Here is an 18,846-nt window from a genome sequence, read left to right as displayed (position 1 = left end):
TCATAAGTGCATTCAAGTTATCCAACACTTATTTCAAAATATTAGTAAAGATATACTAGGAAAACGTACCCGAACTGCTTAAAAATAATTGTTTGTTAGTAGTGCATCAACCTCTCCTGTTTAGTTGATGGCAGCCATTTTGGGTCAGACCACCTGAGGCTCTGTAACTACCTGCAGTGCAAATGGTATGGTCCAGGGGGAAGTGGGGATGTGTCAGATATGATACAACAGGTTCTTGGTCCAAGTATTCATTACACTGATTTATTAAAAAATCAGTGTAATGTGTGTATCATATATGATACGTTTGGCGTTAACTAAACTACCTAGGGCTTCCCTCCCCTCTCTGTGGCTGTGTCGCTCACCAGAATTAACAGATTTTTATGCATTATAAATAATATTTTGCATTAGAAGATGCAATTCAACATTTGACCAGTAGGGTAATCAGTAATGTTATCTCAACGGGCGCAACTCTTGCGCAATGTCTTAAAAACATGTAACCGGATGAAAACCGAGGCAAATTAAATACTTTCTTCAACTCGTTGGAAGCTGTTATGTTCCGCTAGAATAACCACATGATGTGACATCACATCACATCACATCACATCCAGACAACATTTACAGTTACTCGTTCCCATACTACACTAAAACCAAGCTATAAGTGCAGCTGTTGAAATATTTAGATAATCAATCAATTTGACTCTGGGGTTAAATTAACTCAGGATTTTACTGTGTGTAAAGATGTAAGGACTTGTTATTAATAATAAAAATGCAACATCTGTTCACACAATCTGATGACTTCCTCTCCTCTCCTAACAGTGAAAGAGAGGAATGGTTTCCATGCACACTGCTGGAATGCACCAACCCCCTACACTAGCTTACTGTATGTGTGTGTATGTGAGAGAGAGGGAGGGCAGAGCAAAGAACAGCAGAAAGGGTGGAAGATGGAGAAAAAAAGGGGTTAAAGAACTGATATGAGTATGGGAGAAAAATGGACTGAGATAAAGGAAAGAATGAGAGGACGAAGGATAAATACATACATTGTATTATTATTATTATTATTATTATTATTATTATTATTATTATTATTATTATTATTATTATTAGAGAGAGGTTAAGGCAGGGAGTGGACATACTATAGCCTACAGTTTGCCTACACAGTACAATCATCAGTGTTAATTGAACCATTTACACACGCACGCACACACACACACACACACACACACACACACACACACACACACACACACACACAATCAGTCTTTTCCACACCAATTACTTTGTGAGCCAGATAAACTCCTCATCACATCACAAGAAGTGATCCGACTGGAGGAGTTTATCTGGCTCACATAACTTTCCTTCCATTTCACCAGCTGCCAGGGTCCTTTCTTTCAGAGTCGACTGGTGGCTTGTTCTCGGGTCGATTCCCATTTGCACTTTGCAGTGCATCCATATCTATTTGTTATTTTTTTTATTTCCAGACGTATCCATCCAACATCTCCCACAGATGTACAACAGTAAGCACATTACTATTGGAGCTGCTTCACACGGAGGAAACACAAGTGCACACACCACCAGCCTATTCCCCCTCACTGAAACTGACTGAAACCTCAACCCATTAGCACCACTTCATAAAACATTATGTCTTTCTATTACTGAAGGCCAGATACACTCGCATATAAGGAAACCACAAAACCACTGCTTTCCTGTTAGTCACTGCATGTGTTCCACACAGTGGTGTAAAGTAACTAAGTACATTTACTCAAATACTGTACTCAAGTAAAATGTTGAGATATTTTTTACTTTCCTTGAGTAGTTATTTTCATTACTTTTACTTCTTATCCAGTACACCTCAGAGGCGTAATGGAGTTACTTTTAGTTACTTTTATTCCACTACAACTATTAGAAAACTAGTTACTCGTTACTTTGTAATTTGGATTATTATTAAAACATACATTAACCACTTCAGCCCTTCTTAAGTAAAATTATCAATACTGCAATGTAGAAGTACTCTGTTAAAAGTAAAAGTCTGATATTCTAAATTTATTTGAGTAAAAGTACAAAAGTATGTTTGAAAATAGCAGATCTACAAGCTCACAACGGAGCTTGTAGATCTGCTATTTTCAAATAGCCTAGGTATAAAATAGGGCTAAAGTGGTTAATGTATGTTTTATAATAAATAAATTACTAGTAACTAAAATAATTGTAGTGGAGTAAAAGTATCATATATGACACCTCCTCACAGATCCACACAGACACTCCTCCTCAGCCCAACCCGAGCCACAACAGCTCCACACAGACACACCTCCTCAGTCACAGATCCACACAGACACACCTCCTCAGTCACAGCTCCACACAGACACACCTCCTCAGTCACAGATCCACACAGACACACCTCCTCAGTCACAGCTCCACACAGACACACCTCCTCAGTCACAGATCCACACAGACACTCCTCCTCAGCCCAACCCGAGCCACAACAGCTCCACACAGACACACCTCCTCAGTCACAGATCCACACAGACACACCTCCTCAGTCACAGCTCCACACAGACACACCTCCTCAGTCACAGATCCACACAGACACACCTCCTCAGTCACAGATCCACACAGACACACCTCCTCAGTCACAGCTCCACACAGACACACCTCCTCAGTCACAGATCCACACAGACACACCTCCTCAGTCACAGCTCCACACAGACACACCTCCTCAGTCACAGATCCACACAGACACACCTCCTCAGTCACAGCTCCACACAGACACACCTCCTCAGTCACAGCTCCACACAGACACACCTCCTCAGTCACAGATCCACACAGACACACCTCCTCAGTCACAGATCCACACAGACACTCCTCCGCTTAACTTGCACCAGCAGCCCCGAGATAGTTTTCTGCAGTGAGAGACAGAAGTGAGGCTGGGAACGAGGCTACAGACAGAGAGAATCGACAGAGAGGACCGTTAATATTAGAATGATGATGCTCCCGCGTTCCTTCATCTCCTTGTCCTTGACCATCGTTGTGGGTCTCTGTCTCATGTCGTCGGACATTCTCTGCCATGGGGGTGAGTAAACCATTTCATCTGGATGGATGATGACACAACTGGACCAACAGTGTGTAGATAAACTCATTTTAACCACAGATTTAAAAGACAATGGTACGTTAGGCTACACTGTTTGTTTGTAATGTTGTGAACTATTCTATGTTAATATTTGGAGTTCAGCCGAGCACATCATTAATAAAGACATATATATCTTAGCTATAATTGATTGATGGATGTATGCATCCCTGGTCGCCGTGACCAGAATGCACTATTCAGGAAAGACCAAACAATGCGTTGGAAATATATATTTATGTTGCTAGATTTAAAGCACATTCGGTTGTTGGTGCTTTGTCCTGACATGTCTGTGACTGTGCGTGCACGGTGCGCACACGACACCTAACGCACACACCGTGCAGGTCACATCATTACAACATATGATGGCCATTCATTCTGTTTGCAAAATATAGGACTTTGATAGCTTTAGTTGTTTAAGTTTACTACCCGGTCGGTCGTCATTATTAAACTATTAAACTCAATGCATGTGAAACTCTCATTGGGAGAAGGGTTTGAGACACCTGTTGAATTGAGTTTTCTTTCAACTCACCGCAACCTATAAGAGACAAAAGTGAAGACTAGATGAATCGACGATTACATTTATTTTTTCCCCTTCTTTTCTTTTATTGTGCTGAGTGATAGAAGTAAATATGATAGTGACCTCCTATGACGTAGAACTGAACTGCAGTGATGATATGCTGAGTCAGTCTAAATATCATGAAACCAAATGCTCTAGCATAGAACCAATTGTTATGGGTCGCGAGTAAAGATCCCATTTTTTGGTGTCTTCCATAAACTAAAATTTAAAATAATTTAAAAAGTAAAAAATGCTTTTCATCAATACATGAATTCCAACATATTTAACTGTTGTAAATACATAAATTCCATAAATAAATGAATAAATAAAACGTTTAAGAAGTAGTGAAAATACGATGCGTTTTGACCTTGTAGATCTGCTATTTTCATTAGTTTGGGTCCTGGGCAGGTTGAGGAACCACTGCTCTAGTCTAGCACACGTGCGAGCTTGTTCTTGACAAATTGACAATAATCTGGTGTCGGTGCGCCCTCTTGTGGAATAGACCTATAGGCCTATAATGACTGTCCTGTTTTACATTCTGCATTAGGAGCCGGGCTACTGTGTATGTGTCATTTTATATATATCTATAATAATACCAATATTAAATATTAAAAAGTTTAAAAAAAACTGAAACAAAAAACACAGTTTGAATGTACTTTCTGAGCTTAGTTGACATGCCTGGTGGACATGTGTCACTTCTTCATGGCAACAAATCATTCATCAATGCCAAGATTCAGGACGGGTGTTTTTGATGAATCTAACATGTTAAAAATTGAGTTTGGAGTTACAATGGATTTGTATAGATGGGTTTCCGCGCGACGTCATCACAGAGCAGAGTGCGCGATCTGCGCATGCGCGGGGGAGAACGAACCGGAAGCGCCATTCACTCTCTCGTTATTTTCGGGATTTAGATAGGCATAATGCTGCTATTATAGGCATAATAGGCATAATGCTGCTATTATATACAAACAGATCCAACTTTCGACAAATCATTTTTATTGAGTAAAGAAGATATTACAAACTGCATCATTTAATCTACTTTCATTAAACCTGGTGAAGACCATTTATTTTCTGAATGTACAGTGGCCAGAGATGCTGCGGGTAATAGCGCCCTCTACAGGCTCATCCCGCCACTGCGCGCGCATCATCCTCTATGTTTACAAACAGGAAACCCATCTATAGGAAGGGGGCGTGTCTGATAAAAATGAATATCAAATATCTAAATACTGAATCAAGCAAATTAAAAACTGTCTGGGGGCTCACAAAAGCCTGAATAGATGATAAAATGACCCAATTTTTTTTTTAAAGTGAAATATCCATTTAAGTCAGATTAAACCACAGCTAGCTGAAGATGATCGGTAACATTAATGTTATTTGGATTTTTTTAAAGACCTGTAACCCCCAAATTGTGTTTTTTTGTCTTACTGGTTCTGGTAGTTTATTGCACTCTGCGTATCTCTCCACAACTTTTGGCATGAACTGAAGGCTTTGTCTCAAATCATCCCCTAATTAATACGAAAAATATTGTGATTAAAAACGCAAAAGTTCATAGAGGCAAAGCATAAGCAGCAGCAGGAAGAATGAGCAGGTTGAGTTCTGCTCAACACAAAACAATATTTGTTTCCTCATTAGAAAAACATGCATTCAACCATTTGTCTGTCCGTCAATTCTGTTAGTTATGGTGTGAGACAGATGAGGGAATGAAAACAGCTCAAGATGAATATTTAATATATGACACATAAACCGTCTAAATGTCTGTCTGTCTGTCTTTGCTCTTTACAGTTGCAGCAGCACAGACACCACCTGGAAAAGAGATGAAGCAGGTTGTTGGGGAGGTCGGGAAGAACATCACTCTACAGACTGGCATTAGTAAAGTGCCTCATGGTTCTGATATTCTCTGGTCAAAGTTATTTGGAACAGAACAATATGTTCTGGCGTTTTACACTAATGGCCAGTTGCAAAACCAGACCCTGGACAGGTTCATAGGAAGACTCTTTCTAGACACAGGGACTGGATCTCTCTCCATTAGAGACCTCCGCCTCAATGATACTGGTACCTATTATGGACAAGTGCTCAACGGAGCTAATTCACGCCACTGGTTCAATGTCACAGTCTTGGGTGAGTAATTTTACAATTAATGAAAGGTGCAGTAAATTACTGTTTATTTATTTCAATCATTGCTATAGAGTATTTATTCAGTAACAAGGGGTCTCCCTGTCTATCCAGCTCTAAACAGACAATGCATTTTCAGGTTGGGATACCAATTGTATCCAGCCAGGAGAGAGAACTCATACAGAGTACGACATAAACAAGTGAAATTGGGTTCTCACTCCTGATTAGATGAAATTGGCAACCCAACTGAAAATTTCACTCTATAGCAATGATTATTGAATGATTGAATATAGAGCTTTAACCTTATTTTTTCTTTCTCTTTCTTTCTCTTTTTTTCTCTCTCTCTCTCTCTCTCTCTCTCTCTCTCTCTCTCTCTCTCTCTCTCTCTCTCTCTCTCTCTCTCTCTCTCTCTCTCTCTATATATATATATATATATATATATATATATATATATATATATATATATATATATATATATTCTTTTTTTAAATGTATTTTTTACAAGAAACAAACAAACAAAAACCTTGTAACCTTCTGGGCCAGTGGCTTTTCAAGCTCACCATTGTAACCACTGGCCCAGTAACATTACTTTTGATTTGGCAAATAACAGTCAAGAATCTACCCTTATAATTAAGAAAATAAACTGAACTGATGCAATAGTAATATATTTAAAAAAAAACTCATTCTAAGTTGGAACATTCTCACATCTTTCTTAAAATAATGAATTATATCATGGTCACTTAAAAATACCCCATTCTGATTGGCAAGAGGATGAAGTATCTGCTATGAGAAATATATTTTTTACCATGCACTTTCTGCTTGCTTGTAGCACCCAATGCCCATTAACCATAGCTCAACATAGTTGAAAATGTCAAATTGTACACCTAACAAACAAACAATTCATCAAAAAAAAAACGACCTCTCACTTTGTTACAGCCCCAGTGGTCAGTGTCTCCATGGAACTGGAAGGTGACACGTTAACCTGCACCTCCAGAGGAATCTACCCAGAGCCCACTCTCACCTGGTCCACCAGCCCTTCCAGCAACTACAGCTTCTACAACACAACCACTGTCACCAAGACTACAGAGCAGCTCTACGACATCAGCAGTATTCTGACCTTCACAGCAAAGGACTCACAGCTTGAGTTCACCTGCTCTGTTGGCACAGAGGGAGGAGGAAAGACCATCACCTTTCATTCATGTAAAGCTCTTTTCTAAAACAGTTTACAATGATCAAACCTGTGTCCTTTCTATCCAAGTTCAGACTCATTCTAATAACTGCTGGTCCACCCTGTCTCTTAATATTTCAGCTCCAGTCCTTGGTTATGACTCTGATGTTGTGGACATTCCCTGCAAGGCACCCAGCTCTGCTCTGAAGGACTTCAGTGTCACCTGGAGCTTCAACCACACTGAAACCATCCTCAACTCCTTGTCCACCAACCCTCTACCTCTGGTCACAGACGAATGGAAGGAACGAGTCAAGGGTGTGTCTGAGTCAGGCGCCCTCCAGCTCAGCGCCTCTTCGGTGAAACTGGAGGGTGTCTACAGATGTGAACTTACCCATGCTGACGACACATATGTCACCTATACCCCTCTGAAGATAAACCAGAAACGTAAATATATGCTACTTGTGATCTGCTCTCATTCAAATCCTTTGTAAATCACTGAAGCATGTTGGGAGAAAATGTACATTTTATGTCAACATGTTATCAGAATGTAGGCAGGTCATTTCACTCGACTGGACTTGTGGGCTGTCTTATATGAGGTTATAACAAAGATAATGGATTCTCATGAGCAGGAAATAGAATAGAATAGAAGTTCTGTTGAACATGAATAATGTAAAGAAAGGGAGCTCCTTAACAACACAATATGTGTTAACATCACCAGTGCAGACCTTGTATTTCTCTAAGATTTTGGCAGTTTGACACACAAGATTTAGAAAAAATTGATTGTTTTTGGTTGAGCAGGTTAATTTTACATTACAGTATTGTTGCCTTTCTGCACAGTCAAAAATCTTTGCAATTCTTTTGGACAGAATATTATTTCTAGGTTTTGAAAATAGGATATTGTAGATATAGCACAATACTTTTATACATTTTCCCTTTTTTAGGTGGTTCTGTTGGAGCCATTGTGGCTGCAGTTGTCACCATCACTGTTATTATAGCAGTAGCTACAGCTGTATACCTGAAACGGAGAGGGGGAAACAACACTCCACAGGTAAAATGAAAATCAATCTCCACTGACCCACCTTTTATTAATTTTATATATTGTAGGTTGACTATTGCTGAGTATTTCCATGCCACTTATGTATATCTCTCTTTTCAGCAGGGAACAACAGATGAACAGAAACCATTTCAGACCTCAACAGGTACAGTTGCTTGTGTTTTTGTACAGTAGTGATGCAATGAATAGGTTAGACTGATCCTGATTTGACATAAGACTAACTAGTAATAAGTATTCTTATTATAGGTTAATGATGATAATACACATTTTTCATTTGAAGCCAATCTAAAAAAAAATGCTATTCTGAGAATTGTCAATGCAATTGTCAATTCATTTTATTTGCAGTTTAATAGGACTGAAGCTGGAATGGAAGGGAAGAAGGTTGTGTCATAAAGGTCTGGTGGTCACTGGAGGTTTGTTACTCTCCCTGCCCTCAATAGCTTGACTAAAATGTTAGTGAGGGACTAGTGGAGAAGAGATCCAGTAGAACTAAAAGACAAGTAATTTTATGTTTGGTTGCGCTCGGGTGTTGCGCTCTGAAAATAGCCGATCTACAAGCTCACACGCGTTGTGAGCTTGTAGATCGTCTATTTTCAGCATGCAACCAAGTGTAAAATCAGCCATTATGACGCCATCAAGGCACCGCCAACATACATTTTAGTCGACTAAATCAACTGTAGTTTAGTCTATAATCTTATGATATTTTTTAGACTAAAACTAGACAAAAACTAAAACATTTCAGATGACTAAAATATGACTAAAACTGAATCAAGATTTGCTGTCAAAATCAACACTGCACTGGAGGTTTGTTACTGTCCCTGCCCTCAATAGCTGCTGTTACGTTGCTCACACCATGATGTGATTATGGTCAACAGTAGAACAGTGTGGTAGGCCTACTGTTGGCTAGCTGCCAGTAGTGAATGTGAGTAACTTTATCAATGTGACTCAGTCAGGTTACTGTTTTCAAAGCCAAAGCATCAATGTGATGTGTTTATCTAATGTCATTTATTTATGAGATGCCTGCCACACTGCCTTGTGTTCGTTTGTGAGAGGACCAAATTGAAAATCAGACCTGGAATGTATTGTGTTTTATCTTCAATTTTAACCAACAAGTATGATCAGTGGGTTATAAGCAATCTAAACCAACTAAACTAAATGCAGACAAAATTAAACCACATTTACTCCCTTTGACCTTGGATTGAATCACATCAGAGTATTAGTAATTAGTAATTGAGATATATGTATTTCTATTACTTTTGAGTATTTTGTCATTTGTATTTGACAGGCCTGAAAAAAGTATATTACTTACAGTATTGCACTTTGGAGAAAAGCATCCAACAGCACTCTACTGCTAACCACTTGAACAAGAGATAATATTAACATGAAGATTTAATATCGGAAACCCCGGTCAAATTTATAATAATATATATTTTTTAAGTATAGAGGGTTTAAATTGACAGGCCTGAAGAAAATATATATTTGCACTTACTGTACTGTCTACACACTCAGTATGTAGACAGGGACTGGGAAAGTCCAAACGCATTTCCTCACTTTAAAGTGGTGTTACACTTTAAAACACTTCTGGTGTCATTTTAACACCTACTCAGGCTTTTGTTTTGATTGATTCAATACATAGATATTTATCAGACATCCAATATAAATCCATTGAACTTCAGACTAAATTGTAACCATTTAAGACTCATTGAAACACATGTCCCTGCTCCTGGTGACTGAAATTGTCCTTCTACTGCATCAGAGGGCCATGCTTTTTTTTCTCTTTTTTTTTTTACATTGTTATTTTTGTTAATGTATTTTAATGTATTTTCATTTATTTGTTGTTGGTTGTTGAAGAAAACAAAAAAACAAAAAACATGGCCCTATCACACATTTAAAGGACACCAGAACCAGGGGTGTGTGTTTCCAATAAGTCTAATTGAAATGGAGATTGAAGTTGAATTGGCTTGAATATAGGAGGGGGGGGGGTCTGATTAAAGAATATGAAATACCTAAATATTGCATCAAGCAACTTAAAAACTGTCTATTATTGATGTCTTATAAGTGCAAATGCTGTGATAATCTAATAAGTGAAAAGACTTTGGTGCTGTTACAATGTCCTACATTACATGTCTTCTCACTCTTTAAAGACCTTACTTGAAGCCATTGTAAACAACAATCAAAGCAATGCATTCATGTTGTAAGAATAAACTGTGTATATATAATATGAATGCAATGTGTTGTACAAATGCACTATATGCAGGAGAAGATATCATAAATGGTGAAAACATGTGAAATGCCATGTAATGCCTTATGTCCGCATTCATACCTTGATACATACATTGAGGACTCTTAACAGGAGCACTCATCCAATGTCACATCGACTACACATGCACCTCAAGCTACCATAGCACCACAAAGGCCTTAAAAACAAGGCTCCAGACACCCCTAAACAAGCTGGTCAGGATACTGCTTGGCCTTTCATCTACAACTCATCTAAACCACTGCTCATTATGCTAGGGTGGGATGCCTCAGGGTAGAGGACAGAGTACAGCAACTTGCTATGGGTCTGGTCTACAAGATACACTACACCACAAAGACACCCATGTACCTGTCAAACTACTTCACAAACATCCTTAATGAAGTCCACAATCACAACACCAGAGGGAGCTCCACAAAAAAATTGAATCCTTACTCTCCTTCAAAACCACTCTAAAAGAGCACTTACAGGTGGCTGCAAATGGGGACTGCCCCCCCCCCTGAACTGTACATACGGTATATATATATTTTCGATCGCTACTTTTTTATATGATGTTTTTGCATAGTATTGTATGTCTGCCATTAAATGTTTTGATGAATTGAGTACAAAGAACCCCAATGGAAGCTGGGGTCTTGGCTTTAAAATCCTCTTAACAGACCTTGTATTGAACTGTACTTCCCTGTGCTTGTTTTTGAAAACGTATTTAAAAAAAAAGAAAATGTTTTTAATAAAGAAATTGTACAAATATTGTCTGTCTGTCTGTCTGTCTGTCTGTCTATACATACATATGTATGTTATGTTTTAGGAACCATTATGGGCTGTAAAAATGTAAAATTACACTGAATGCTAATTGCCCCGTTCTACCCAGTTAAGTTCAGATATAATGACTGACTCACCGTACATATTGACTCATATTGACATATTGACGTACATATTGACATAGTGACTGCACATTTTGTACTCCAAATGTTATTGGTACCTTTTTTCACATGGTTTGGGAATGTCCCTCTTTTTGGATTATGGTTGCAGCTAAACTGTCATTACTTTTGGGAACTGATATCACACCTTCTCCATCTGTATTTATCTTAAATGATGTGTCCCGGCTACACCTGAACTGCACACACAAGCGCATCTTCTTTGCTGGCTTAACAGCTGCAAAAACAATGGTAGCTACAAGGTGGAAACCTCCTCATACCCTAACATTTCGCCAATGGGCTTTAACGTTTTTAGATATTGTTTATTTAGAACTGTCAACGGCGAGGTTACATGGAGCAAGTGAGAGGAACATTGATATGTGGTCTAACTTTGCAGATAAGCTTAAAGACTTGGTTTAAGTGTTGTACACAGTGTTGTGACCTTGCACAGGTATAGGCATGGTGTTTGGCCCTTGCATTTCGAGACATTGTTGGTCCGGGGTGGGGTGGGTGGGTTTATTATTATTATTATTATTTTTATCATTATTTTTATTAACCTTCTGTGTTGTTTTTAAGTTGTGTTTGTATCTTGTTTTTGTTGAAAAATTTATACATTTGAACATAATTGTATTGTCGATATAATAATAAAAACAATTGATAACAAAAAAAAAGATATAATGACTGACTGAAGGCCCTTTTCATGCTCATAAAAAGTTCACTGAACCAAGTTCAGTGATCAGCTGCACCTTGACGTAGACCCTAAACCAAAGTTGGGTTTGGTTCAATGTAGGATTGCAGGAGTCTTTAACCAGGCCATCACACCAGATAGTAAAACACACCTCAACAAAGACTTCAAGACTTCTGCTTTCATGTCCTTTGTCCTGTGTTTCCCTCTTGTGGACATTCGCTCTAGTGGCAGGATAGCATTCCTTACTTACAGAGTTGAAGTGGTGGTCTATTACATTGGTTCTCAAAGTGGGGTCCGGGGACCCCCAGGGTTCCTTGGGGGGGTTCCCAGCAAAATGTGTAACCTTTTATACTTTGGCTATTTAAAAATAGCAGATATACAAGCTCAATAGTGCGGCACAGAGTGCCGCGCTATGAGCTTGTAGATCTGCTATTTTGGAAAAAGGGTATTTTTTTTTGCAAATCTTTGAATATATATATTTTTAAAGCCAACATTTGTAACTCAAATCTTTGCTTCTGGGGGTCCCTGGAACAACATATTTTGAGATGCGGGTCCGCGGCCAAATGCATATCATTTTGGGGGTCCTTGACATGAAAAAGTTTGAGAACCACTGGTCTATTAAGCCTAAGTATCCATTCTATGATTTTTGTAAAGTCATTCATGAGCATCTTATGTTGGAAGAAAACATCAATATCTACTTATAATGATCAAAGTCTCATGTTATTATAGACTGACTTTTGCACGCTATACCAAGAGGTGAAGAGAAGACCAATGATTTGTCATTTAAAACGATGGGGAAATGTGTTTTTTAGTTTCTTATGCTTATGAACTTGATGAGGATCTCCTCCTCCTCTTCAAGTTTCCTCAAAGCCAAACCAAACAAGACAAACATCTCAAAGTCCAGATCGAATGCTCACACCGTCCATATTTACCACTTAATATATTATTACCACTTCAGTTCAAAATCCATTTAGCCACCTGTAAGTAGAGCCAAATGGACCCTATGGGTCTTAGTAGAATCATACAATCCCTCCCGCTCACTCAGATCAGCTAACACAGGGAAGATGTCAGAACCTTTGCTAAAACATCCAGGACAACGCTCCACACGTCCCAGACTCTTCTCCCTTCTGGCTCCCAAACTATGGAATGAACTCCCCATTGCAGTTAAAACTGCAGACTCACTCCCAATGTTCTGCTGTAATCTAAAGACTCACCTCTTCAGCCTACGATGACCCTTGCAGGCTTATGCAAAGATTAAAATGTAACTTAGATAGTATGTTATGTAGACAGATGGCAGGTCATTGTTGACCTAGCCTCGGAAACCCATGCTTTTTTTTTTTGTTATAGTGTGGATAGTTTCAATGTACAGATTATTGTTTTTTTTATATATTATACTGTTAGACTGATGATAGGTTCTAAGTTTACCTATGATCCTAGATTACTATTTCTATGCATTTGATGTATTACCTGTGTTGTCCTTGCTTACTGTAAATCGCTCTGGATAAATGCCTAAATTGTAAATTTTGGCATTTTATATGCATTTATATGCTATGCCACCTGTGTAACAGTACAGTTCAGTACAGTTGTGTAATCATCCATGCAGTCTTTAGAATATTAGTATTTAGAATACATACTGTAATTGAAACTGTAACATAGCCACAAAACAACAGGACACTGCAGGGACTCTAAACATGTGTGGTGATACAAGGGCCTAACTCTGCTGTGGATGTGTGTGTGTGTGTGTGTGTGTGTGTGTGTGTGTGTGTGTGTGTGTGTGTGTGTGTGTGTGTGTGTGTGTGTGTGTGTGTGTGTGTGTGTGTGTGTGTGTGTGTGTGTGTGTGTGTGTGTGTGTGTGTGTGTGTGTGTGTGTGTGTGTGTGTCTGTAACCACAACACCGGCGCTGTCTGGTATAGCAGCATCCTGCATCAGGGGAAAACACACTGTGGTTTTCAGATAGTAAACCCTCCCTCTGTCTGGTCTCAGTATGAACACTTTGATGTTAGTGAGTGCGTAGTACACATGAAACCATAAAAGATCTTATAAAACCCTCATTGACTATTAACCCATTTAGACCTGAGGCAGATTCTAAAAACGCCTTCTAAATCCTGACCTAAGTTTTCTGAAAAACTTCAAATATTTATTCAAAAATTACAACAAATGTATGTTGCTATATACTGTACATAACAACAACAACCCCAAAAGGGTTTCCCGTCCTGAAAGGTATAGTTACAAATAGGGGTTCCCGCCCAAAATGGGTTAAAGGTTATAATCATAGACTTTATTGAGACATACTGTACAGTACATGCATAATGTCCTTACTGATAACATAAGTTAATCAAATAGTTATATAAGACATAGTCAGAGATCTCTCTGTTCTGCTGGCTTCCTAGAGGCAGAGGCACCCTGGAGGAATTTGATTGATTGATTAAATATGTTATTAGTCTTGAACACATGACCACCCCCCACCCCCCAACCCCCCAAAAAAGTGGGGGAAAAAAAGAGTAACACTGTTAGTTGTTCATAAATTAAACTAACCATCCCTGGCTGTCTTGAGTGACCAATCAGAATCAGGTATTGTACAATTATCTTTGTTTGTTTATTAAAAAGGATCCCCATTCTTCCTGGGGTCCTAAGACAATACTATACTTTAACAATAAGAAAAACATTACATTCTCAGACCCGGGGGGCATGTTTGAGTGAAGAGAAGTATGCGCACGTGCACACACACACACACACACACACACACGCACACGCACACGCACACGCACACGCACACGCACACACACACACACACGGCGTATGTATAGTGATATCGAAACATGCCCGTTAACCACCGGACTTAAAGTTGCTATGGTAACAATGACATAGAAGGAAGAGACCATTGTAAAGATGAGTTGTGGTTTTAAGGTGTGAAGAACAACAAACTTCCGCCTGCTTCAGTCCTCTGCATGAACACTCACTATGTGTTCACTGTTTGATGTTAGAGAGTGCATAGTATGCATGAAACAACTGAACTATGATTATTATGATAAATGTTCATTTATTTGGGATTTTATTAATAAGGTGTGTTCATAAGACTGACACGACTCTGTCAAAACCAGAACCTGACATAATATGTCATGAACTATTGTCATTTAAAGGAGCACTTTAAACCAATTTTCAACCTTATCTTCATATAATTAGACCTCATATATATTTGCATATATTGGCGGATGTGAATTAAAAAAAACTTTTAACCCTTTGCCTTGATGATTACATCCTTACTGCCTGGGTTCAGAATAAGGATATATATATATATATATATATATATATATATATATATATATATATATATATATATGTGTGTGTGTGTGTGTGTGTGTGTGTGTGTGTGTGTGTGTGTGTGTGTGTGTGTGTGTGTGTGTGTGTGTGGCTCGGGTGGCTTGATTGATTGAAACCAGAGGTCTCAATCAAGGACGGGTGTTTAGCCAAGAATATATCATGGTTTAAGTTTGAAGGTTTGTATAGGAGGCGTGTCTGATCAAATGAATATCAAATGTCTAAATACTAAATCAAGCAACTTAAAAACTGTCTGAGTAAATGTTAAAATGACCCCAAACATGTTTGAGAGTGAAATATCCGTTTAAACATGCTGTACCATGTAGCCTGCACACTTTATCTGCTGTGTGTTTTACTACATGAACTGTGGAATATATGCATTACCTCAACATCATTATCAAAGAGCTTCATCTTACATCGACTCATTCCTGATTCCTGACATTTGAATCAACTGGATCAGCTGCATGTTGACGTCTTGAAGATTCTGGGACTGAAATATGAGTTCAAAGTTAATTAGAAAATGTGGGCCATATTTCAACATTTTGTTGAATATGTTCAGTCAGGTGTTTTCATCTCTCAGTTTGTTGAGTTTTGTCGTTCACTGAGTTAAATTCTCATTCTATCTTAATAAATCACACAGATAATCTCTGCTTACTGGACATTTACTCAACAACCACTTGACCGCAAAATATTAATAATATTATGTACTTACCATTTTCATAGTCATGAGATTGAGGGAGTTCTTCATAGTCGCTTGTGTAGACTAAAGGTAAATAATTAAACATTACATTCAACATTCAAACATGGTTACAATTATATGAATTAGTCTGCTAATTAGTAAGTAGGATAAACAATACATTTTAACTGATGAACTAGTTGTTCTCATTAGAAAAACTAGTTTAATAAACCAATATGATTGGTTGATAGACTGACCTTGCTGCAGTGTATCGTACACATCATCAGGAGCTGCACTTTGGTTGGTCATCTGGACTGCAGAGGATCCCTGATTGGTTCCCTGAGCCTGAACACGTCTGTTATTAAAAGATACAGTATAATTAACATAAATGAAGTATTAACCAGATGTGATCTATTCTACTGTCATGTTGATGAATATAGATCTTTACTGAACGTACCTGACACAACAGAGATCTGTGAATAAAATAAAAAAGGCCACATACAGTTAGTTATATGTACATCTTTAATCCTTCATAATTGCTATGCCAAGTTATTATCTTCACCAGGCCGGACGGCCAAAGGACCGAGACTATACTTTATCCCATGTCTGTTTGTCGGTCAGTGTCTGTCTGTCTGTGAACAGCCAATCTGTGGCACCGTTCAGAAACCTGCCTACTAATGACATCATGGTATTGAATGGTATTTGACATGTAAGTACAGATGTGTAGGAATGTCAGTTCTATACTTTTCCATAATAGGTTATTTTCCAGATGTATAATAAAACAAAAACAAAATAGAAACGCTGACAGGAATATGACGTCTCTCTCTCTCTCTCTCTCTCTCTCTCTCTCTCTCTCTCTCTCTCTCTCTCTCTCTCTCTCCCCCCCCCCCCCCCCACCGGCTACACAACAGACCGATCGGCGTGAAACTTTGCATGCACACTTCCAGTAGGCCAAGGAAGGCCCAACGTTTTCAAATCGGCCCCATGGTGGCGCTATAACAGGGCCCTTCATTCTATCACTCTTGAACCGTAGGTCACACAATCAAACTTTTTGAAACTTGGATCATGACGTAACTCCCCACATATGCTACGGCCATTTGTGCCAGGTACATTTTCTTCAAAACCTTGGAAAAAAACCTACCTGCGCGTTTCTTCCACAGACACAGACCCAGGATCAGCAGAACCATGGAGTATCCAGACAACATCACAGGATAGAAATATGGAGGGAGAGAGAGAGAGGGAGGGCAAGAGGATGAGGGAGGGGCTGGTTGGTCCTTGTCTTTAACTCATTGATTGCCAGAGTTAAAACCTCGTTCATAGCTGCCCTTGTCAGCGATTTTCGTGTTTTTTTGTTTCGTTATTTTGTTATTTAATTCACATATCGAAAGTCTAGCTGGACATATGAATCGTTTTGATCGTTCCACCACTAGAGAGCAGCACATACCAGCTTGATCCGCTCGCTGAGACACTCGCCCCCCCCCACACCCACTGACACAGTCAAACACATGAACCGGATGTGAAATGGGCTCAGATTCTCTGATCGGCGAAAATTACGATGTGATACACGACGGGGATGACTGTTCGTCACCCAGACCATAGATTATAGGAGGGGAGGTCTCCGATCGTTTTTTATAGCGTGTGAAAAACCGTTTGTTTCCCTATTATGGTCGAAAATGACTGGGGGAAAAAAATTCAAACCGGAAACGGAACCCAAGTCATGAAACCGGATGCAGTGGTGGGTGAAGTAAGTGGAACCTGAAACTTAGACTGCTTCATTACAGAATAGCGTGATCAGAGCATAAAGATCAATAAAGACCATAGATCGCATTAATGCGATCTTGGCGGCCAGGCGCGCTATTTATTAGATCGCATTAATGCGATAATGGTGGCCTATGAGTTAATGGCCGGGGAATCTGAAGAAGAATTTGACACAAATTCCATTTAAACAGACATTTTAAGAGCCGTGAATCTACATATTTTAAATGTCAATTATTTAAGTTATGTTTAGGTGGAGGGGGAAGGAACGCGCTACGTCCAACCAGGGAACCTCTCCCCTGTCAGGTGATAAGAAGCAGGGACGCCGACTTTTGTGCGCGACCATGGGGGCTGAACTTGACCTAGATCAGCCCCGCTGGGGCTTAGGTGCTGGGTGGGGTTGTTACATTCCTACATTCCTGCGCTATTGTTCTATAGGTGTTAACGGCCGGCTCGTTGAATGCGTCTCTCTCGCAGCCGGCCGTCGCGGGCACCATTTGAACCTTCAGAGAGCTCTGCTTTGCGCTATAGTCATGGAATTAAATTGAGCCCCACAGCCCCCTCATCAGTTGAGTGTGGGGGCTGTTGCCCCGATGCCCCCACGTCATCGGCGCCCATGATAAGAAGGTCAGTTGGCTCTCATGCATTGAAGGAGGCATGAGCTCGGCCCTGGCCTCCCTAGGTTGGCAGAGGGAAGGTAATGCCCAGGATTACATAGACAATTGGCACTGGGTGTAAAAATTGGGTTACAAAATCGTGGGATAAAAATGTAAGTAAAAAAAAAGTTATGTTTAGGTTTATTATATTTAGGTACTATAAGAGTAGGGAGGAAGCATCATTGAAAATCTGATTTAGCCTATATATAGTGTTTATGAGAGAGAGAGAGAGAGAGAGAGAGAGAGAGAGAGAGAGAGAGAGAGAGAGAGAGAGAGAGAGCGAGAGAGAGAGGGAAAAAGAGTGACGGTGACAGTGATATGTTTACTACTTCATTATAACATTGTGAGCTTGTAGTTTAGCAGAGCTCCCTGTTTTTATTCATCTATTTGGGTTGGGAACCGGGTGTGTTCGTTTAGCCATTTTTCATACACATAATGAATTTGTATGAAAAATGGACACACACACACACACACACACACACACACACACACACACACACACACACACACACACACACACACACACACACACACACACGCACACACGCACACACACATTTTCAGTGCTCTTACGTAT

General features: G+C 39.4%; 2 protein-coding genes across 4 annotated transcripts in view; both read left to right on the top strand.

Moving 5' to 3' along the window:
* LOC308087392 (programmed cell death 1 ligand 1-like) overlaps positions 1–18,846 on the top strand; it is a 142,014-nt gene that overhangs the window by 38,086 nt on the left and 85,082 nt on the right. For 2 of the 3 annotated variants that reach the window (XM_080431195.1, XM_080431194.1), the window contains exons 4-5: positions 7,096–7,398; positions 7,896–8,002. In XM_080431195.1, the coding sequence (XP_080287321.1) occupies positions 7,096–7,398; positions 7,896–8,002 (410 nt within the window). Of the gene's footprint in view, positions 1–7,095; positions 7,399–7,895; positions 8,003–8,110; positions 8,154–8,353; positions 8,516–18,846 lie in introns of those variants that run through there. The other variant, XM_080431193.1, reaches the window with a different exon arrangement.
* LOC308086327 (uncharacterized protein) lies at positions 2,932–7,003 on the top strand (the record flags this gene model as incomplete). The annotated part of the gene is made up of 3 exons (XM_080429848.1): positions 2,932–3,064; positions 5,457–5,792; positions 6,723–7,003. Exons 1-3 carry the CDS (start codon positions 2,974–2,976, stop codon positions 7,001–7,003), a joined length of 708 nt encoding a protein of 235 aa, XP_080285974.1. The 5' UTR covers positions 2,932–2,973.

The sequence above is a fragment of the Gymnoscopelus braueri genome (assembly GCF_963280865.1).
Source record: "Gymnoscopelus braueri genome assembly, chromosome: 6".
NCBI classification, from domain to species: domain Eukaryota; kingdom Metazoa; phylum Chordata; class Actinopteri; order Myctophiformes; family Myctophidae; genus Gymnoscopelus; species Gymnoscopelus braueri.
This window is presented reverse-complemented; position numbering and strand designations above follow the sequence as displayed.